This window comes from Numenius arquata, chromosome 6 (genome assembly GCF_964106895.1).
Source record: "Numenius arquata chromosome 6, bNumArq3.hap1.1, whole genome shotgun sequence".
Lineage (NCBI taxonomy): Eukaryota > Metazoa > Chordata > Aves > Charadriiformes > Scolopacidae > Numenius > Numenius arquata.
This window is the reverse complement of record NC_133581.1, coordinates 44,583,406-44,607,286: the sequence shown is the minus strand read 5'-3', so window position 1 is coordinate 44,607,286 and position 23,881 is coordinate 44,583,406. Positions and strand designations below refer to the sequence as shown.

At 42.8% G+C, this 23,881-nt stretch overlaps 1 protein-coding gene across 5 annotated transcripts in view; it reads right to left on the bottom strand.

Moving 5' to 3' along the window:
* DPF3 (double PHD fingers 3) overlaps nt 1-23,881 on the bottom strand; it is a 94,896-nt gene that overhangs the window by 5,394 nt on the left and 65,621 nt on the right. The window contains exon 8 of one of the 5 annotated variants that reach the window (XM_074148734.1): nt 23,081-23,277. The exons of the other annotated variants lie outside the window; for them this stretch is intronic. Within the exon in view, the coding sequence (XP_074004835.1) occupies nt 23,081-23,277 (197 nt within the window). Of the gene's footprint in view, nt 1-23,080; nt 23,278-23,881 lie in introns of those variants that run through there. 5 annotated transcript variants of the gene reach the window in all.

Genomic DNA, 23,881 nt, shown 5'->3' with positions numbered 1-23,881 from the left:
TTGCCTCAAAAACACCTCTGCAGGTTTTCTGTGCTGCATCTCTTATCGATGGTGCCTCATCCTTAGGTGATCCATCCTATTTTGCAGAGCCCTTCTTAAGAACCACACCCACCACAAGCCCAAAAGAAACAGGCTCTTGTGGGCTGGGGATTGCTTAGAAAATATTAATAGTGGAGTGAAGGCCATGGTGGCTTCTTTTCAGTAGCAATGCAGAAATATTTTGCAAAAATATACCAATTCATTCACTCCATTGGGCTCTCTCTCCAAATGCTGTGACTACAAAAGAGTCCAACAAATGCTCACAGCCATGTCTGCACAGCTGCAGATTGCTCTCTGTTAGCCCAGGGCTTATGGCATGTCTAAGGGAAAAAGAATATCTCATGGACATGTCTTTCTTCAGCCTCTAAGTCAGATCCTCTTTCACATTAAACAACGTGCCTTGTGGTACATGACCCCAGCCTAATGTCGTTGGAAAGACTATTTTTACTTACGCCAGCAGTGATCAGGCACTGTAGCGTATGGCAAGCATGTCAGCAGTTACTCAGAACATTAACATTCTTTTTCCTGCCCTCTCTGCTCTCCTTCACAATCTCTCTGGGTTCAAAACCCAGTGTTTTTCATGACCTGTGAGAAAATTCACACGTCCAAGACCTCCTGGAGCAAGGTTAGCAAACACCATCCCTGCTCCATATCACAGCACTTCTTGGCATTCCTTCTGTGGCAGAATACCTGAAGACAAAGCCCTGTAGCTGCATATGACATGCTACTATAGGGACATTCAAATTCCCTTTAAAAAAATAAAATAGGGTAAAATTCAGCCCACAAACAATTTTGTTTTACACAAAGAGCAGTCCAAAATGAGGTTCAAGTTATAGACACTGTGTCACGAGCCAGAGAGCTTGAAGTCCTTCTTGCTTAATTTCATCACTTACGAGGTCAAGATGAAGAAACAGCCTTATTTTGCTAATTTGTGGTAAACGGCATTTGCTATGGTGAAGGTGTGCAGCAAAGAGGCTGCAGCTGGAACTCGGTTAATAATTCAGGTGGTGGCTCAGCCCTGGCAAACCCTGGATCACTCTCACATGTCTGTATCAGCTCCGCAGATCTAACAGGGGAAAGAAGTAACACATATTTATGGTGTCACCAAAGTCAATAGACAGACCTCTAAAATACATCGTGGGAGCAGTTCTGTTGAAGGAGGTGGTGATATGTTAACATCGACAGTTTCTAACCTACCATAACTATTCTCTACCTAAACTTTTGCTATGCTGCAATAGCTATAAACAACCTAGACAATAAAACTTGCAGTGAGAAGGCTTCCAACAGCTCATCCCTTTGTCTTAAAGCAATATTTTAAAGTATAGATCAGGTCTGAAAGCTCCCTCATCTTTGTCAAAACTCTCCTCTGAATCTGAACCCTGTGACTGAGACCATATTTTATGGTGACACCCGTGTTTCACATGCCACTGGCTTTAATCGTACACTATGTCCACCAGACATTTGGTCGGAGGAACAGGGGGCAAGCACATTCAGAGACCATTCCTTGTCTCCTGCACCCAGTGCAGTTGCAGGCTGGTGGTAAGGAGAATTTTAACATAAATACCCTAAATATATATATATATCTATCTAAAAATCTCTTCTGCTTACACTGGCTGTATAACACTAAAGACCAAAACTGACATTAAAGGGCAGAAGCAATCTGCTGCTCCCAGGCGCTCTGTGACCAGTGAAGGCCTTAGAACAGCTCATTAGTGCTTCTTCAATAATGGATTCTGCATTGCAAGATTAATTGCAGCCATGTGCTCTGTCACACCCGCCACAGACTATTTAAGTTAACAATCCAATCAATAACCTTTTTCAAACAAAGGCAGAGATTATCTTGAGAGAAAAAAATAAGCAAAGGCTCCTTTTTTAAAACAAATGTGAAATTATTTATATAGAGTAAAAGGAATTTTCACCCAGTTTCCAATTCTTTCTCTTATCTTCACTGTGTACTGGTGGGCTTTTTAATCAATAGCATAATGAAAACCCACAGGGCTCCTGGATACATCAGAATTTTTTCCATAAACTCCTCAGGTCTCTAAACAACCATAAATACATATTACAGATATAATGACCTATGTCACAGGAACGCCATCCAAATAATGGAACTTTCGCATGCAAAGAAACTGCAAAATTTCTGCCTGGTAAGACTGAATAAGGATTGCTGTGACCACTGCCATCATTAGACAGAATTATTACCATTGTTTGTACAAAAGTAACTTGCAATTCTAATAAAGGATATAATTTTATGGTTATGATATTAAAATTTAGCCCTCATTTGTCTGACTAAGAAAGCATGCGTACAGATATGTAGCGTCAACAACAGACAGATTAGAAAGGGCCCTTAAAAACCCAAACCATCCAGCCACACTGAAAGGCTTGGCTCTGCCAGAATCCCAGGGCTCAAGGAGCTGCACCTCTCAGAAAAAGCACACACGTTACTAAAGGATGAGGAGCTCTTCACATTTTCCTAGCCCTTCCCATCTTGCAACGTCAAGGCGTTACAACACAGGGACATATGTCTGCCTGCTCAAATGGAGGTAACTCAGAAACCTTCAAAAGTGTTTCTGGGGTGAGGACCCAAGGCAGCACCTGCCACAGTACCTCTGCGATACAGGGAAGCAGGAGCATTTCATTATAGAAAAATACAACAGCTTTCCCAGCAGCCAGGCTGGGTGTCAGAAGCTGCAGGTGAAGAGCTCTTGTCTCACCCCCTTTGGCTCAGAGCCCTGCTGAATCCAGCCTCTTAAGAAAAACAAACAAACAAACAAACAAGGAAGTCTCACTGGTAGGTAACATTGGGTTTTATTACTAATAGACAGAAGAGGAGGAGAGGAGATATTACCACTGTGAATTTCTATGTCCTGATGGAAATGAGAGAACCTGGCTGCTTCTCCCAGTGTCCAAGGCACCATGTTCCAGCACCACCAACTCTGCTACAGAAGTGAGTCCGAAAGGACTCGGGGGCCTCACTGAATAGCCTGGTCAGAGACCAATTTTCCTCTAAACTAATATGCCACAACATGCCAGTAATCGTGGAAGAATTAACACCTTTAATAATTGATGGAGCTCTGAAACCATTCAGCTGTAGCAGAGCTTATAGTTCCTATTATTTCATTTCCTGGCCCTATAGTCCTTCTGGCCAGCATGGACAGGGGTTGAACTGAGCCCACAGAAAGGGAAGGGGCACTCTGCTGCATTAGCACCCAGGGCTGGCAGCCAGCTCCACTCCGGAGGTGGTTTGCTTCTCGGTACTGCCAGTTCCAGTGGAAAGAGAGGCATCAATTACAAGCAGTCGCTCAAATATTCAGCATCAGTAGAAGACAGCCCACTTTAGTTGCTCACCTAAGGGGCAAACAAAGCCCCTGTGCAAAAGGGTTCTGTCCCAGTTAAAGTTAGGCAGGTATAACTGGAGTCAATGGGAACTGAAAACAGGACAGACCTGTGTTTGAAAGCAATTAATGCTGGAGCTCTTGATGAAGTTATAAAATGGTGGTGTGTGGAAGGTGGCACTTGCAGCTCGCTTTCCTGCACTACCCTGCTGTTGCTTTACCCACGCAAACACCAAAGGGAAAGCAGGGAGCGAGCCCTTACCAAAACAGCCCTCATCTCGAGGCACTCCCCAGAAAATTTTATTTCCCAAGGAAAGTCTGCCCACCAGCTCAACTCACTCCCAGCTTTGACTCTACAACGTCGCAGAGTTTCCTCTGAAATGTTTTTTTAAGCACCAAAAGCATCAGCTGGGACAAAGAGCCTGGGCTACAGAGGGCACATCGGGAGTAGAGCTTGGCTCAAAGGCTGCTCATGTACATAAACAAAATGTAGAATCTGTGCATACACAGACTCAGGTGCACCCAGAGAGATTAGACAAGTCAGAGTTATGGTGTCTGGCACCGGGCTGCGGGAGGAGCTGGGTGGGATTCGGGGGTGACCTCCAGAGCATGCAAAGAGAGAAGCCAGGAGCAAGTCATTCTAGGCATCCTACTGGTTTATCACTCAAATTTCCCTCTCCCCACACGCCATCTCCTTGGTAGCAGATGCCACAAGACTGACAGGGAAACTACTTGAGAAATGTTTTAAAACAATTTTACTGCAATAGGTTTGTGTGTGCCTTTCCCTGCAGAGCTCCCCTTCCTCAGTGTGCACAGTCCAGGCACACATATCTTAGCAGGGAGAAATAAAAAACAGAGGTTACAGATTTTTTAAAGCCTCTAAAAACTGCCTACAATTAACTTTGGCATATACAAATCACTGCCCGGGGCGAACACCTTCATTTGGGCTGGTGATGTTGCAGCCAGACCCTCTGCTCTGGGCTCAGGTTTGCCAGAGGGAAAGCGAGACCTGCCAGGATGCCTGCTGCTGTGTGGGGGTTCCTCTCTGGCTGGGCATGCCTGCCCCTCCAAAATCACCTGGGACAGGCTGAAATCTGTACCCCCATTTCTTAATGCCCGGGGGGCTGGGCAGTGGCAGAGTCTTGCTCCTCTGTCTTCCCCCCTGAGGACGAGCAGCGGGGATTGAAGCACATGCCAGACACATGTCACTCAGTTCTCTGCAAAGATTATAAAATGGTTCAGGTCGGAAAGGACTTTAAAAATCATCAAGTTCCAACCCCCCTGCCCTGGGCAGGGACACCTCCCACTAGACCAGGTTGCTCAAAGCCCCATCCAGCCTGGCCTTGAATACCTCCAGGGATGGGGCATCCACAGCTTCTCTGGGCAACCTGTTCCAGTCTCTCGCCACCCTCACAGTAAAGAATTTCTTCCTGATATCTAATCTAAGTCTCCTCTCTTTCAGTTTAAAACCGTTACCCCTCATCCTATCACTACACTCCCTGATAAAGAGTCCTTCCCCAAAAAGATGCTGTGATAAGGCAGAAATAAGGCAGCAAACCAGGCTCTGGGCATTTGTGACCTGGGGGGTCAGAAATGGCCCCCAACCTTAAAGCCAAAGGGAACGGCGCATGCTCACAATGTCACATCTCAGAACCAGCCAACACTCTGCACCCTTCTCATCCAGACCGGCCCCCATTAGCCACTGCTGGCCGCTAGACAAAATGGCTATTTCTTGCCTAAGAAAAATAATGTGGAAGCACTCAAATAACCTCACACTGAAGCATCAGCTCGTTAATGCACTGGTAAGGCATGCCAGCACTGTACAATTCCTGGGGGTGAATTAGGTCAGAGTGACCTCCAGAAAACCCACCAGGCTGCATCGGCTGCGCGCCGCATTATGGGTAACGATCTGCTAATTGCCAGGAGGCACTTGGGCTGCTTACCAACACCAACAGGAAGGAAACCTGCCTGCAGGCACCTCACGGACTCCATATGCCAGGGACATAGCTCCTAATAACAAGAATAAACCCATTTATAGAGCACGAACTGGGCAGGAGGACGGGCGTGGAATGCTAATGCTGCCCAGCAGGTACCCCTCGCGGGGGTCGGCTGCCCGAGACTCCCCCAGCAATACTGCCCACGCAACACAGGGCAGCCTTTGCATTGGGTTGCACAGTGAAGAAGGGGTGAGGTAGATGGGGATGAAAATGCCGGAGTGGGAGGAAGGCTGCTTATCCAGACAAGATGAATCACCACAACCTGGAAAACCAACATCCCCTTTGCCCAGAGGACATTTTTGTTACCCTTCAACAAACTGCAGTGGAAAAAAACCTCCGGCACAGCTCCGACCTCGTCGCTATGCACTGCAGGCTCCCCAGCCAGGCCAGCTCACACACCACAGAGCTTTCAATCAACTGGCAGGCTCACTAAACCCTTTCAAAATGAGCAACCAAGCAAAAATACTTGGTCATAAACACTAAAAATAGGAATGGAGGATTGGGTTTTGTTTTGCTTTTTAACTTGGTGAAGCCAGTTCTTCCTCGTGCATTAAATCCACCTCCCTGGCAGCCCATTTAGAACATCTCCTCCCCCCTGGGAGAGCCAAAAATCCCCCACTATAATGAGAGGAGTGGGTTGGTATTTAAAATGCTAGGGAAACAGCAGCCTGCATAGCCTTCCACAAGAGCGTCACCTTCATTAAATCCCCCCATAAAACCAGATACCAGCTCTGCCTCTCCCCCCCTCCCTTTAGCCTGAACAAGGGTTCTGCTACCTGCTTGAATTCACATTTGCTCTCCAAATACCCGGGGTGCACAGCAGACGTGTCCAAGTACCTTCCCCACGATTCCTGCTGTTACCCTGCCCTGCTAACACAGCCCAACAGACGGCAGCACGCCTGTGGGGATGCCCAGCGCTGCCCAGACTATCCATCTTATCAAGGTAGCTCCAGCGTTTCCAAGCTGACCCCACAAAACGTGTCTAAGCTGACCTGGCAGTAGCAGTGGACAGGACACTTCGTTTCTCTGGGGCATTCCGACCAGGGCTCCTCCACTGGGATTATGCAGGGAAGTACGACAAAGGCAATGCTTCATGACGTGGTCACGTCTTCACTAAAAACAGGCCACGTTCACCCAGTCAGTACGGAGAGCATCAAGAATCATTGAATGGTTAGAGTTGGAAGGGACCTTAAAGATCATCGAGTTCCAACCCCCCTGCCATGGGCAGGGACACCTCCACTAGACCAGATTCCTCAAAGCCCCATCCAGCCTGGCCTTGAACACTTCCAGAGGTAGGGCACCCACAACTTCTCCAGGCAACCTGTTCCAGTGCTTCACCACCCTCACAGTAAAGAATTTCTTCCTGATATCTAATCTAAATCTCCCCTCTTTCAGTTTAAAACTGTTACCCCTCATCCTATTGCTCCACTCCCTGATAAAGACAACTCTGCACTGCTGTGGTCCTCCTCAAGCACCAAGGGCCACAGGGAGAACTTCAGAGGTGATTTCACCCATGGGCCACGAAACAGCCATCCCATAAAAGTAACTGTCAATTGAACACAGGGTAGGCTGGGTTTACACTGATGGATTAGGGGAAAGGAAACAGAAAAAGGAGAGAGTATTACTAGTCTGTGGACAAATTTTCTTTCTAGAAAGATTAAGGAACGATGCTAGACTAATTCCCCAACAGCACAGTTCCAGAAATTTCAAATCAAATGGCAAACTCCAGAGAAATTATTTAAATGTCATCACTTTAATATTAAATAAACTTAACTATGCAGAAGACACCATGCCATTGCATAGGCAGTAACCTCACTGCTGTTACATGAGGTAACCACGTGTGATCCAGGTAAAGAAATTCAGCACATGATGGGTAAGTTGTTGATAACCAATGTGAACACGCTCTAAATGCAAGAGGTCTGGTTTCCCACACAAGCGTAATTTACAAGGTTGCTAATGTGATTTTATGTTCAGACATAAGCAGAACTACCTCACTCAACTAAACACAAAAAAACCCAACTTGGAGCAAGTTACTTCAGTTCCTTACTGATTTAAAGAAATCCTTTCAGCTGCCGATGGGCAGTGCTCTCCACACACACTCTCCTTTGTTTGCAATGCACTGCCAGAAGCTGGTAAAATCCCATCATCTATGATTTTTTCCCCTTCTTCGTTAGTTAAACTCCCCTGTTTGGTTGGGAATTTCTAAGTGCCAATTGAGATTCCATCATACAGCAACCAGCTTTTCACTTCCCCATCAAAGTCCCAGCAACATCAATATCTAGAGGGAAGTAAGAGCTATAACTGCACCCTGCAGAGCATCAGTACGCGCTCGGTAGGAGGGGATGAAATGTCTCAGTTTACTCTCTAAAAAATGCAATTTCAGGGTGATCTACACATCTGAGTGAAGGAGTGAATTTGAATGAAGTAGTTTCAGTCAAAAGCAAGCAAGAGGGGAGAAAGGGTTAAGAGGCAGCAGAGGGAGAAACCGATTTTTCAGAAAGGGTGAGATTTTGTGCCAGTGTCTCACAAACAAGGTCGGACTTTCATTTTGGAGCAGTACCTTGCTTCAAAAGTGAGCTCAACAGAATTGTTTTTAAGAGACAGAAAAAAATACTTACAAATGAAATGTTTCATTCAAGCCTGCACACACTTGGCAGTGGGAAAGGGTCATTTCATTGAGAAAAAAGAGATGTTTTCCGTTTCAAATCAAAGCAAAATCTTTTCTCCTCACCACGGTATTTTTCACTTCAGCCTTTTTTGAGTAACTGTCCAACAAAATGATGCCAGAGACACCAAAATGGTAGGATTTTTTTGTTTGTTTTTCACTGGAAAAACACCAGATCAAAATCCACAATGTGTTTTCTCAGAGCTCACCAGAGCTTCCACCCCACATTAGCCAAGTGAAAGTGCAGGCCAATCTTCAACCTATAACAAGTGAGTACCATTGCTTTAACCTACACAACCGATACTTCATAGCAGCTAAATACCACATCAAATTAAACATGAAATTAGCTAGTTCCATGGCAGTGGACACAAATGTCCTTGATTAAACAGTTCACTAGTCCTGCTACTTTTCAGCACCAGAGGAATTGCTTAACAGAGCCTATACAAAAATAGAATATTATCATATTTAATGCCAGAAAATGATCTTCCACAGTACTATGGGGATCTGTGAATCTTGTGACCCTGCTCTTAGCTGCACTGCTACATTGGCTAGTGGGACTGCTGCTCGGTGGTCCTGTGAATGGCAAAGAGGTTGGGAAATCCTTTCCTACAGGCTGGTCTGACAGGGTTGTGGGCACCCCAAGTCCTCTCACCTTTAACAGCTGTTGAGGGTGCTCATCACCTGAGACATTCGCTGTTAGGTGGGATCCCATTACCCATGAGACATTTGGCAATTCTTAATGCTAGCTGCACTGAGCCTAATAGAAACTACTTCTTCTTCACATAATGCCAGATGTGTAAATATGTGAACAGTCACAGAGGAATCTAATGGGTGCAGATATCCTTAGGAAGTTCTTCTCTATTTATTTTTTTCTTTCAGATCACTAAGTACTTGTAAAATCTCACCCTTAATGGAAGTGAGGAAGGGGTCTTGGAGACCTAATTAATGAAGACACTGAGCTGGCCTTGCAAGGGAAATGAAGCTCCCTAACCCAGGGAAGGTTGTCTTCTCCAGGTGAAGGAATACATGGCTCTGGACCATCTGGAAGTCTGAAAAGTACAACAGCGATCTGAATTCTACTTAGAGTTTGTGGACAGTTAAAAACTCTTCTAAGCCTCCAGGCTGATGGACACACACACACAGTTCCTGGGGAAAGACCTGAGATGAGCCAGGACCTGTTCTTTAAGAAGGCCAAGCCCAGAGATCCTGGCAATGGATGAGACTTTTGATCCAAGATCCACCTGCAGAATCCACTGCACTGTAAAACAAATTGTTGAGCCTGAGGAAAGGGCTGGAAAGACTTTAGTGTTGTTCAACATATTTAAGCCACTCCCAGCAGAGAACTGATGTGAAGCAACTAAGATTTGTACCAACCAGGGAAAATTAATTTCTCAAACATAAGCTTAAAACCACCCCATGTAAACTCCACCATACAAAGTGCTACATGAACTTGAAAGCTACATGACACTAAAAATGGTACCCCTTTAGTGACAGCACAGGTTTCAACTATTTCCTATCCAATGACTTCCTCTCACATTGGAGAGCTGACCTCAATACTAACTCCTGAGATCATCATATGAAGAAGTTAACTAAACTTCTAAGCTGACTAAACTCTCTCCAGCATTATTTAAAATCTCTAATCTGTTTCAAAAAAAAGAAGGCTGTATCTGAAAGATTTGGTCACTTTCAGTCTCTTCCTGCAGTCCACAATGAAGCCACCGACACCAGGACACTAACAGCAAAGACTGAAGAAACGATGAGAAGGGACTTCAGTCCAAGTAAAAAATTACTCTTAACACCTGTGCAAACCTAGAGATAAACCAGAGGGTTTTACTGAGAATTCGTTATGGAAGATGAACAGCACTGAGAAATGAAAACCGACTTTGGAAAAAAAACACTCAGCCTAAGACACTGAAGGGAGGCTATGTCTGTTCCCGCTCAGGAGGAACCATCCATCAGCTGGGAACCCAAAGAAGGAGCACCCCTCTGCACGCTCCCCAGAGCAGCTCTCAGGCAGGCAGCAGTAGTTCCAAGAGCTTCAGCCCACCATCCAGCTTCAACATTCAAAGTGTATTGCTTTTTCCATAGCAGTGCCATAATTAGCTGTGGTAGCTCTGAGTGGCCTACAAACCATCTTAGACAACATTAAACGAAACTGTTTCCAATTATATCCTGGATGGCAGTCTTAGCCACAACACTGAGCTCCAGAAATCTGTGCTTTTTTAAAGGTAAATGCCATCCTTCTCCCATCATGGCGCACTCACCATGAAGAATTACAGGCTGCAAGGACAAAAGTTCATCAAATAACGTGATATGGTAAACATTTCTAACACACACACAGAGCAAGAGCATTTGTTGAAACAGCAAAAAATGCAGTCAGGTCTTAAAAAAATATACTGGTGAAATTAAAATGCCACAGATGGATGGCTCTCATCTGACGTCATTCAAATCAAAGGTAACACTAAACTGTGGCAAACGTCCAGCTTTGGTGCAGCAACGGAAATACAATTTTACAATAATTTCCAAGGGACAATGGAGATCTTAAACACATCCAAGCCATAATTTGGACAAGCCTAGCCAAAGCTACGGGGAACAATCACTGCTTATGTTTTCTGCTACTTATGCTTTAGGGAATCGAGCTCCTACTCAGCCATCTTCAACACCAGGAATGGAAGAGGGTACAGAGAAGTTTATGTCATTGCCAATGAGCATTAAAAGCTTGGTTTTAGAGAGAGAGGGTTATGGGCTTTTTTATCATCTGTAGGCTGATGGATTTGATTGCAAGTAGGGCACACAGCTCCAGGATGCAAATTTAACCAGATTATTTCTTCCTGATTCCAGGCAAAAGTTTGGAACAGATCTTAAACCAGTGCAGTATTCTAGTTCAAGTCAAAGCAAAGAAGCCAATGCCATTTTCGGCCCATCCAGGGAACTCAGGATTCCAGCCCTCAGCTTTGCCAGCCTTCAGTTCAGTCTCAGCCCAGGGAATCCTGGCTTTGGGGGCAACCATTAGCTGCTGCAATGCTGGCAGACATTTTCACTCGCTCCTCCTGCCATGTCTGACTCTCACCAGCAAGAACCCTTCTCCAGACATGAAAATAAGACACCTTCCTAGCCAGCATGCCAACGTAAGCCTGCTCTGGGGCTTAGGGAACAGTGATATTTTTTTTCTGTTCAGATAATTTCTGCAAAATTAAAACTTCCCTTTAGAACATTTCTATTTCCAGGCCTGCAGCTTAAACAAAAATCCAAACCAAAACACAACAACAACAAAAAAGCACAAAAATGTTAAAAGTAGTAAGACTTATGCAGAGTTGTTCTCTGGAGTCTGACAGCCTGTAACAATAGCTCTGCTGTGGTAGGAAGGATCCCGTTCATCTAAACAGGGTGTTGACAGACATCCATAAAGGCCAATTTCAACGTACACTTTCACTCCTGGTTACCTTAGCAGAAATGTCTAGCTCTGCTTTCTGCATCCATCACACTGGGGACAATGAAAATGACAACTGCATTAGAATGGGAAATGACCTATTGAACAAGAAAAGTGCACTGATGCCACAAGCAGTTTCTTTCCTTCCTTTCTTCAACTTTCCGTTCTTTGATTTGTCAGCATTCAGCTTTGCCCTCAGTCCAACCTCTGTCTGGGTTTCTCTGTCCTGTGTAGCACAGCAGAAAGCTCAAGAGGAGCTAGAAGAACAACAAAAGCAGCCATGGCCAGGGGCTCAGGATCTGTCATCATATACCCTCCCTCCTCTGTTTGCTTTGGGGTAGGAAAGAAGATTATTTGCTCCCCCATGAAATCCCCAAGGAAAAGTAGTTTTGTAGGCCTACAACTCAGATTATTTTAAGAATATCTAGACTAAATCGCAGAAAGGAAATTGGAAGTTGCTAGGAAGGACTTTAAAACCAGCAACCCTGTCATCCAGCATGCGCTCTAAGGACAGCGCCATAGCCATCTTCTCATCACAGCTCAGAAATACAGGTAGCACCTTACCCCACCTTTTCAGCCGCCTCTGGTCCCCAGGACCCAACAAGTAAGAAGGAAGGAAAGACTTTTTAGCCACAGAACTGAGGACAACCCAGTAAGGAGTCCAAAAGCTGCTCTATCTGATCTCAAACAGGTTCCCAAGAGCCACAGTGACTGAGGACATCAAAGGCAGCTGAAACTGCCTTTTGGTTTCCTCCTTCTTCCAATGAATCAGCTAAAGGCCTTGCACAGGTAAAGATAAGGTCTGAAGGCAAGCAGTGAAGTTTTCAAGTCATATTCACCTGAAGAAAGAGTGAAGAAGCAAAACACTAGTGGAAATTAAAATGACCCATGTGAAAAATCAAACTTTGAAGGGAAAGGCTAGAAAAGAACAAGAATAGTTAATACTCTGCTGCAAAAACACACACGACACTATTAAAAATTAGGCAGGTACATCTGTACCATCCCTGTATTGCCTGACTGGATTAATTTCTGATGTGTTCTTTCGGACCTTTTTGCCATTCAATCTGCTAGGGAGGCAGTTCACTACTCTAAAGGATCTGTGCCCACATCAGAAGATCTTGTAAAAACTACACCTCAGCTCCTATTTTTGCAAGCAGCTGCCAAAGTAGAAAGGGCCATCTATAGCCTCTGCTGGTAGCAGAGAAATTGATGGGAAGGTAGAAGGCAACAGAGCTTCATAAAAGTGACAACAAGCCTATTAGGGAAGAAGACTGTCATGGTTTGGGCCAATGACAGGATGACAGATGTTCTCCCCCACCTCTCGCTCCAAGGAGAGCAAGAAAAGAAAAAAAGAGATTTATGAGTTTAGAAAACACTAAACTAATGAAATACTTATAATAAAATAAAAAGGAAATAATTAAATAGATACAATATATATAAATCATAGAATGATCATAGAATCCTAAAATGGTTCAGGTTGGAAGGGACCTTAAAGATCAAAGATATGTATGAAACCACATCAAGCTCCCAGGGAGATGTCACCGACAGACACTGGGAAAGTTCCAGACTGGGAACACAGTGGAAATACACATGGGAACTAGATTCCAGATCTACCTTCAGGAACGCACGGATGAGAATCAAAGGTAGACAAACTGACAGGCTCCTACCTGGGTGTCAGTCATCAAGGAGAGACAGAGGCCTTCAAGAAGCCGCCACTGAAGCGGAGCCAACCTGCCCCCTTTGCTCCCTCAGCTGTTAACCCGAGCATGGCAGATGGGATGCGACACCCCATTGGTCAGTTTGGGTCACCTGACCCCTCCACGGGGTAAACAACAGTCAGCTGACCCCGGTTACCATGGCAACAAGCGTGAGCAGGAGCCTCTCCGTGGGCAGAGGGTGGGCTCTGCGACACCCCAAACCAGGACAAGGCACACGGAGTTTCCTAAAAAGATGGCATTTAATCTGAAACAATATTTCCTCTTTCTATCGTATACAGCCACACTACTAATCCAAGGTGTGTAAAGGGAAAGGGAGGGTTCGTGGCTGCACCGCGAGGTACAGCAAAGGGAACCACAGATCCCAGTTACTCCAGTGACTGGGTTAGAAATGGCACAGGCAGGGGCACAACTCCTTCAGGCAATGCCACTAAAATCTGTATGAAAAGCTCTCGTGTCATTTAGACTCCACCTTTGAATCTACATTAGCTTAATGCAACCCTGTTGTTCTCATGGAGAAGGTTACTAAAATACAAACGCATGTAGGAAGATCCTCTATTATCACCAAATGATAGCAAACACTCATTTTAAGAGTCCTACACAAAAGCAGTAGTTTATTTCCTGCCTACCTTCACTATAGCAAGCAACAGGACCCATTTCTGTAGTCCAATGAATGGAGAAGAGAAAGTAAAAAAGGAAGAGAATTCTTGGTTAACGTCATGCTTCACTAAGAAATACAAAACAAAATCCAGGGACTAAAGTCATAATTTACAAAATGGAAAAGGGAAACAAAATCAATAGAGGAGGAAGTTTTATTTTAAGCTTCAAAGAGAGTATTATAAACAATGGAGAGCTTAGAAAAGTATATGTACAAGTAGTACGTTATTCAACAATGTCTTTTTAAAATAAGATTATTTGCACTAAAAAAGACCTTGTGGAATTGGTTTGATAAAGTAATATTTACAGAGGAATATACAGTAGGGACGTTGGAAGCAGAACTTTTATTTGGAAGGAATATTACACAAACTGAACACAGGCCCTACAGTTTGCAAATCTTCATTACAGTTGTGCATCTTGTTATATTTTGATGAAATAAAATTTGATTTCTTTTTTTCTCTAGAGGCAGTTCACCATTGCAAGTTTAGAAACCAACAAAATGAACAAAACAAAACCAACCTGCTCATGAGCCCAATTAGGACATAAATTTTGTCATTTAACTTAGTGGGAGCAGGACTCAGGTCTACCAGACATCTTACACTGGCCCTTGGGGATAATCTGGGAAGGAGAAGGAGAAGGGGAAGGGGAAGGGGAAGGGAGAAGAGCACAAAATCTGCTGCTACTGACACATGGAAAATTTGCAATGAGGTGAGTTTTAGGTGTGCAAGAAACATGATGCAGGATCAGGCTCTCTGGCAGCTTCACCAAGTCAGGATGTGTTTTTTGTAGACGTAGCACTTTTCACTCCAAAAGCCAACATGAGCCACAGTTACAAACCCACTTTTTCTATCTATACCCTGGGTCTATATGAATAGGTACATCTGGCACCTCTGTTACAGAGGAGAAGCTAATCTCAGAGCCAAGTCCAGTACCCTTCTCCTAGGACATGAGGCTATCCTGCATCCCTACCAGACTGCATCACACATGATAGCAAACAGTCCTGTGCTATCCACCGTGAGCAGATCTGTCAGCTGACAAAATCTTCCATTGCTTGTACAGAGCAGAACACCTTATTCACTGAGAAGATGACTAGCAACTTAGGATTAGGGATGTAAGCGTCCCTCACTGCTGCCTCACAGGGCAATTTAAGACTGTAGCTGCGGGAACTCACATCATTCTTCTCCTGCTGAGTAACCCCCGTTGCTTACTGCTGATATGCAGCTGCACCTGTATGCTTTTCAAAGTCCACTACCACTTAAGAAAGGGCTGAAGTACACAAGGTTCCTACACATGGCATCATCCATGACTCCAACAGGAAGCTTGGTGCCAAGAGCGCTTGAACATTTACATAATTCCCTTACAACCAACTCACAATCAGCTGTGGAATTGCCAGAGGAAAAAATAATACTAAAATTAACAGAGTTGTTTTCCCTTTTTGAACCCCTCTTTCAGAAGCAGAAGTATTTCACAAAGTTGCTCAAGAGCAAACCTTTCACTGTGCAGAAGAGACACATCAATCCTACCGGGAGAAGACAGTCCTTTGAATTGGACACAGAATCTGGTAACAAAAAAATCCGATCACTGAGTCTGGTTTTTGCTATTTCAACAGGTTTTGTTCAGATTTGTGGCTAACACAGTACAGCAAAGTAAGTTCTAAGCATCTAACAGGATAATATTATTAAGGAGAAAGTAAACCAGAACAATCTTCACTTACCACATCCAATTTGCAAAAAACAAAGATACCCAGCACATGTATGAATGGCTTCTTTAAAGTAAGAGAGAGAGCAGAGTTGATCTTTATTTTCATTATTTAAAAAAAGTTTTTTCCTTAAAGTAAATATTCAGTCTTTATTTTACATTAAGTGCTTTTTAAAATTTCATGTCTTCACAAAATTGCATTTAAAATTTGAAGTAAAATGTATTTCAAACAAAAATACTGTGCAACTTCAGCACTTCTTTTCTCTCTTAAATATCGAAATAAATAAAATAGTTAAGTCTTTTTTCAGTTTGTTTGTTTTTCAGTCAGTTCTACTGTAGATCAATTCCAGTTTGACCTGGGTTTATACACACGCTTAAAAGAAAGTGAAATCAAGACTTTAAAAAACTTCTTTGTATTGCACCAGCTTAGGGCATCCCCAGAACTTCTCTCAACAGTTGGCAGCTGACTTCCCACAGTCCAGGCTCCTGTGCCAGATGAAACACGGGTACGGAAGGGTCAGGGCAAGGAGAGGAGAAGTATCAAAGCATCCTGGCTTCTCTTGGCCTTCTTCTGAAACATCTTGCTTGAAGGATGCTGGAGTCCATGAGGGCAGGGCTGACTGCAGAGGGAAAGGCAATACAAAGTAAAACTAAACAAACTCAGACAACAAAAGCAAGCATTCAGAAAAAAACAGAAGCAGCACAAACCAACCTTCCAACACTGTTTGCATTCTAATTCTTTGAAAATATAGCTCGACAGTCTCAGTTTCAACTGACCATGGGAGCCATGAGTAAATACAAAGCAAACAAATAGGGATATGAAGGAGCATATCCAAAAGAAAGGCACCGAACACTGTCAATCTTTCTTACTGTGAACATCATTAAATAATCTTCATCATTCAGCTTACATAGCTGTCTCTTCACTAGAGGTTAAGACCTTTGTGTATGAAATCCTGCTCTGATTACATTGCTATATTACTAATTATTTGTACAGAGCCACAAGTGTATGCAGTGCTGCACAAGACATTTTTAGAAATCTGAAGGATACACATAGGGTGGCAGCAATATGATAACTTCTGGAAATGCAGTGAAAGACTGCATTTTGCATTGTGTTTAATCCATTAATGGACTAAGCTGCATACGGCTAAACTCCTGAGCAGTATTAGATAGCCATTAAACTAATCTCTTTATTTCCACAAAATGCACGTGTCTCCCCCCCATGTCTTCCCCACACCTCTCATAGCAGTTCTGGATGACACGAAGGTTCAAAATCTTAGGAGATGCCAGCAACTAAAAGAATAACTCAAAGATACAAACTGGCAGCATCCCCTTAACAGTGGCATCAGAACTTGAAATCGCAACAGCTGGATTTTTTTTCTAAATGTTACTACAACTTCTCTGAAATTGGAAACTTAACACTTACAGAGATACGGACAGGGACACGAAAATAGTCCCGACCCAATTTCAGTATTCTATGGTATTTATACAGGTTGGGTTTTTTTCAACCCTGGTAGATATCTGGCAAAAAGAACAAAGGTTGGTAGGGGTTATTGTAATGGCTCAGTCAGCAAAAATTCAGCCTGGCTACATTCCTGCACTGTGAGGGTTTGTCAAAACAATCCCATGCCAGCATGAACACATGCATGTGCCTCATGCTTTACATATACTCATAGCTACAAATTTTATATAAATAAGAAAAAATTACGGAGAATAAGAAATGGGTGTTTATTGGAAACATCTACATATGTTGCAGCACAAAACACACTGGGCAGATTTTGCAGTTTTTATAATAAGACGACTCCCAGTGGGGTCCATAGAATGTTTGCTTGGGGGATTGATCCAGGAAAACTGCTTGCCATGGGGAAGAGGCAAATAGCATGAGGAACCAGGCTTTGAAAGCTCCATGGTTTGATGGCATTTGAATTATAATTTTAGGGCCCATCTCAAAATATCCTTGCAAGAATTAACCAAAGAAAGGCCAAGGCAGGAGAGAACGCAGTGGTTACCCGGCACAGTCCGGACTCAGCAACTCTCTGGGTGCAGTTCTCATTTGCTCCATGCATCAGCAGGCAGCAAACTGAGCCTCTGTCTTCAATCAAGAGCCTAAGCTGAGGTCTGTAAAATGGCAAACTAGAACTCAAAATGAATAACTAATGTAAAAGCTCAAAGGCAAAACAATGCGGGGAGGGGATTCTAATAACACATTCTGCTGAAACAAATGGCCATCTTGGAGCTTGTCTACACCATACTGCAAGCGTATTAACAGGGAGGTTTCATTCAATAAAAGCAATAGCTAAGAAAGCCCACTGCTAATCCTTCCGAAGCCAGCGGCAAAGTTCTTTCTGGACCTTGTTCCAGCAGCCTAGGCTCATCATTTATGACCTTACCACATATGTACAATGTTATTCTAAGCACCATTATATGTACAAGAAATAAATATCCAGCACACAAAACTGGGGGCACCTGGGTGGAGGGAAGAGATGCAAAGTGAAGCAAAACAGATTTCAGTTCCATCCCTGTTCTGCCACACGCCTCACGATCTCCTTTGATTTTTTAACTGTTATGCCAGAATCCCATATTTTCTTGAAGTTCTCTCCATATATAATATTATCATGCTTAAAATTTTAAACTGTTTTCATGCAAGATCCGAGGTCTGTCCCTGCTAAAATGTCAATTAATTAAGTGCCACAAAAGGGAACATGCTAAGGATCAGTGCACATTCTACATAGCCTTTATTTCCCCTAATCAGCTGCTCAAGCAGCACGTCACTTCCGTATTTCTCCTGCTTCCACCTGTGAATCACAGTTTGCAGAGGATGGCTCAGAAAATTATGTGTCTTTTCTAAGGTCCTTTAGTATGGAGCAGTAGAAAGGTGCCTGAGGAGACAGCTCACATGATTAAACACAGAAAAGTCTGAATTTAGGGCCTGAAATGAAACATCCACTTAGTCACATTTCACATCGAAACAGTCTTATTTTGGTACATGGCTTGTGTGGGATCATATGTTTCAGGAGAATCTTTGGACAGCCTTGTGCTAACCCTCCTCTAATAAGAAGGACTTCTTTGGAGGAGAACTGGAAGAGCCAGGCTTGTGATTAGTTGAAGGACTGCACCTTCAAAGATCTTCTTATGAAGCTCAGAACAGCAGGTCTCATTGAACTGCTGAAATCACTGGGGAATACAGAGCATCACATTCCTTTCTGATTTCAAAGATGACTGTATTTTTTAGGTACAACCCAGAATTCACACTGAAAACTCTCTTTATGCCTTCCTAGTTTGGTTTGGGACTTATGCGTCTTTGAAGATACAATTGGCACTGTGCAATTCCCTCATTTCTGACCTGGCTATGCCAGTGTCAGGCTTCTCCTTTTTTTTTCCTTTTGGTCGCACGTATGAAATCTCCTCATGTATTTTTTCTGCCTCATTATAATTGTCATCTTCCTCTCGTCCATCTGAGAGAGTCCCCTCTGTCTGAGAGAGAGTCTGAGAGAGAGTCTGAGAGAGCAGCCCCTTTGCTTTGCTTTCATCTTTGACTTATGAGCTACCAACCTTCTTTCCCTGTTCCCAGCCTTCACTCCAGCAGTACCTGCCCTGAGAATATTTCATTTCCTTATCAACACTCCATTCGATATTCACCGTTAACACTACTTTACAATCTAGCTTAAACAAGTACTCTTTTACTTCCATCTCTACATCTTCATTTCCTCCCTATGATTGATGCCTTCCTATGGTTAGTACCACACTACTCAGCCTGCTGGAATAAACTCATGTTGGTTACCTCAGTTTAATAAGAAATCTTGAGGAATCCAAGGACTACTCTGCTCTCCATAACAATCAATTTATTTTACCTTCCTTCCTCTCTCAGGACTAGATTGAACCAGTGACCGTCCATATACACATTAATGATATGAATAACAGTGATGGGTATTTTTCTATGCTATCTGTAATAAATGTCAGCTGGCAATTTTTATGCACTCTCTGAGCTGCTGTGGCTTCTTTCTGAGGGTACTGTGCTACCCGCTTGTCACAAAGATGGGTGGTTAAGTTGCGAAAGGATTAAGACTGTATGCATTGTTATAGTAACTGCATTTGTGAAACTAAATCAAGACTTAATGAATTACGGGCATCTGATCATTGTTTGTATTCCAGAAGAGCCCAGAATGTGTTAGGCATGGTTCACAAAAAACAATGGTAAGGACTCTACTTGGAAAAAATTATCTTTAGAGTATGCCTGTTCTGCAGTTGATGCAGTGAGAGGAGTTCTTCAGAAAAGATGTACCTGGGTAGGTTTCAGCCAGCTTGCCCAGGCGCTGCGAGGACTAGAGTCAGCACAGCAGCATGGAGCTCAGAATGGGCCACAAGAGCATGCAAGAAGATGGGTAAAGAGAGCACTCAGTAACGCTGAGCTCTGGGCTGCCACCCCTGTACCAGTGGCTGGTTCCAGGGGTGTAGAGCCTGCACCTCCCAGGCCATACAGGGAAGACAGATGGAAACTGAACTCTCTTCACGTCCTTGATAATTCAAGTCTCCATTACTCCTGTGAGCCTTTCCCTGTCAAAGCATACGCTGATTGTACTTTGAGGAACAGTGAGTAAAATTAAAACTCCTTTCTTAACCTTCTGACCTGTGTGATGTGACTGCTACATGGATACAAGAAGTAGATGCAAGATGGATGCAAGAAATCCTGTTGTTTGTTTACTGTGGATTTGACACATTTCTAGGTACTACTTGCTCCCTTTCTGTTTTCCCTGTTGTTCACATGGGTACATCATAGAGTACCAAAAGAAAGAAAAAAAAAATTTTTTTAAAGGAATGTGGGATTGAAGGGCAGGAGTAGGAGAATAAATCAATTTGAATTTCATTTTTTAAATTGTATAACATTTCAGATTTGTAGTATTTATTTGTAACTCTACTTCCAGACCAGGTTCTGCTCTCACTTACATTAGCATAAATTTAGACAAAATCCACTGGACTTCACTCATACTACTCTTTGGTTGCAGTAAGGACAGTATAGATCGAGTGAGCCCACAGGGGTTCCAGCCCCTCACACAAGGGCTGGTCCCACCCATTCTTGGTTGGGAAGTGTCTTCCATTTTGACTTCTGTTGCTCTTTATTTAAATAATGTCTGCATTACCTATACGTGTGTATGTGTCTGTGTACATACATTTTTGATATGTTTACCTATACATACACACACAGAAAGATAGATAGATAGATAGATAGATAGATAGATAGATAGATAGATAAATTGATACAGATATGCAAACTAAGTCCTAACTCTTTCAGGAATTTTGAAAAAGCAGATGCCTGTATGTCTGTACCTCACCCCTGGAAACCATCTGAAGTTTGAGCTTCTAGTAAATACAGAAGAGTAGCAAAATACTATAAATGTATCTTGTGTTCCTTCAGAGAAAAAAGGACTGGTTGTGGAAGGAATGAATGTTTTTATCAGTTAAAGTATACTTTTCATTGACAGCATTAAGTCAAAATATCATTGATTTGACACTTCATCGGTTATGATACACCAGCAGGAACAGAATAGCAACAGAAAAGGATTATCAATATGGGGAAAGCTTAAACAAGGCTTTATCCTGGCAGGTGTGTGTGGCTCTGACATGCGCTGTCCTATGGTATAAACGCACAGAGGTATTTTTTAATATTTCATAACACTATTCTGACGGCAGATTATTAATGTCTTCTAGACATCAGTTAGCACATATTCTGGATGCCCATGCACCTAAAAGCAGAATTGGGCCACTGCTTATTCCATGTCTAAAGTGAACAATAAAAAAATTAGAGAATTGATCCTTTCTCTTTTTTTAAGGTTTAGGGGGGGGTCGAAAGAGAAAAAGCAACAGGAGAAATGGGATCCATTTGGATAGGCTTAATTCATGCATTAGAACTATATATATATATATATATATCTCTCCAAGGTCTTCATTGTGAGGCTGAGATTTTTATTCTGGTATCAAAACCACAGACCTCCAGTTTAAGGATTAGACATGGCCCAGATAAATATCGGGTTTGTCTCTAATTTAAAAGAGGCCAGTTTGGCATTACACACACCAGTAAAAATATATCCTTAGAACCTAATCTTGCCTCCACTTCAGGGAGATTTTTGCCTGCCTTAGGACAGCAAAATATAACCTACACACTGACTCCTTTTGAATCACTTCAGACTGTACATCGAGGCTGGGTCCTGCTCCCACAGAACTTCCATTAGCTTCACCAGGGGTGTGAATGTGGCGTGTACTCATAACACAATTTAATCCATGGGACTTACTCCTACAACAAAGCTCAGTCAAGGGTCTGTTGAAAATCCAGGGCACAGAGATTTCACAATTGAGTGAAAGACATTTCAGCTCGGACATACCTTTCAAATCCTGCTGCATGTTTCCTCCTTTCTGGGAAAGTCGCTGGGAAGGGAGTCACTCTCTTCTCCATTGCCCTTGGAACTTTAATGACTATTGCTTTGGTTTATGTCAAGAGAAGCTATTGAAAAGCAAACAAAGTGTCTCACAAGACACTACAGAGAGAAAAAACTGGGCGACACAGGAAAAAACGCTGTGAATTAAAATTTAAAAATGGAAAGAAAAGTACAGGTGAGGTATTTTTCCATATAAATTCTTCCATGGTTCTGCTCCTCCATCTTTTTTGTCTTTGACGTCTACGACTTGCCATTCATATTCCATCCCTACGCTTGGAAATTGCTGTCCATGAAGTGAAAAGTGAAGGAAAAGAAAAAAAAAGTAGAGCGGAGTGAGGAAGACATGAAGGGGTGCAGGGAAGAAGAGATCTATTGAGTGTAAAGGTGTCCAAAGGAGGGATGGAAACGTGTTCCCCAAGGTCATGGTCTTCAGTGGTGCTGCTTGTATTTTCAGGCTGTTAAAGACAAGCGTAGCAGGTGTACAAGAAGAGCCAAACTCCACATGCTACAGTAAGTGCAAAATCTCAAAACGCAGAAGCCATCACATCAAGGGTTTCCTTGTCCTCCAATAGAGTCCGCCCACAGTGGTTTTCTAGAAACAGTTCTATTATCAAGTAGACATCCATTGCTTTTTGTTTTTTTGTATTTTTATTTAAAAAGTAGTTTTTCTAATAATATATAGAATATATAAATAATAATAATTAAAAAAACCTATTTGTGTTTGCTTTCTGCTCTCCAACCCATCTGTATTTTTCGTGGTTTGCCGATATATATATTAAAAGACAAGAAAATCAACTCTGCTCACTATTAAAAAAAATATTAAATCCACCTTTTATGTTTCCAGAGAGAAAGAGAAGGGGGGGAGGTGGGAGGAAAACAAATTAAAATGAAAAAAATAACAGGAAAATCAAAACCTTCTGTCTCTTCAAAGTAGTTGTCAAAAGCTTTAAACGCTTGTGCTTTCAGTGTACACCCCACAGGAAAAACAACAAAAATAACAACAAAAAAACCCCAAAAACCCAAGAACCTAAAATTAAAAAAAGAAAAAGGTAATAATAATCCTAGTAGTAAAAAGGACAGCAAATCACTCAGAGTTTGTGTGTCTTTTTAGTTATTTTAGCAGCTGCCCTTTTTGTCTGCAGAGGGAGAGCTGCCACCACAGCCACCTCCTCGGCTCGAGAGAGGCTCTTCTGCATCATCCTCGTCAAAGCCATGAAAGGTCGAGGTGTCGCTTTCTGACGTGGAACCGAACAAGTCCTCCGTAGTGCGTGCTGGCGCTGCTTCGTCCCTCCTGCCTTCTCTTCCCAAATGAGCTGACATGTATGATGAATATATCAGCACATGGGTTAAGCAATAGGCATCATCATCATCATAATTTTTTTAATCATTATTATTATTAAACAATTCACACTATCGAGCTCATAGGTGTGTGCTTGTATGTGCCCGCGCACCTCAACAACATAGCTCAGTAGAACTGCAGTAAGAAAAATAAAAAAGGATCGGTTTCTCTTTCAAAGAAAAAAAAATCTACAAACACCACAGGTGCCCATAGCTATGGCAGCGAAAGGGTTAATCGTATTTTCCTCTCTTCAAAATACATTAAAGTATTTTCTTTTGATTACTTAGATCAATTTTAAAAGATTTTTAGACCATATAAGTAATTAGACACCGTTAGCTCTAAGCACAATGACTGTCCTTCAGACTGGCATCAACTGTCACAAATTCACTGCTGTAGAAATGTAACCTACTGGGTAGGTCATCAACCTCAGGACTATTTTTTATCACTGTCCTTCACCTGATCCTAAAGAGTCTCCTCTGTAGTCAAAATGAAGTACATTTTGAAGACTAAGTGAAAGTAACCTAAACAAATGCTTTTATTCCAATTCCATGGCATCTCCTTCAAAAATAAAAACCAAA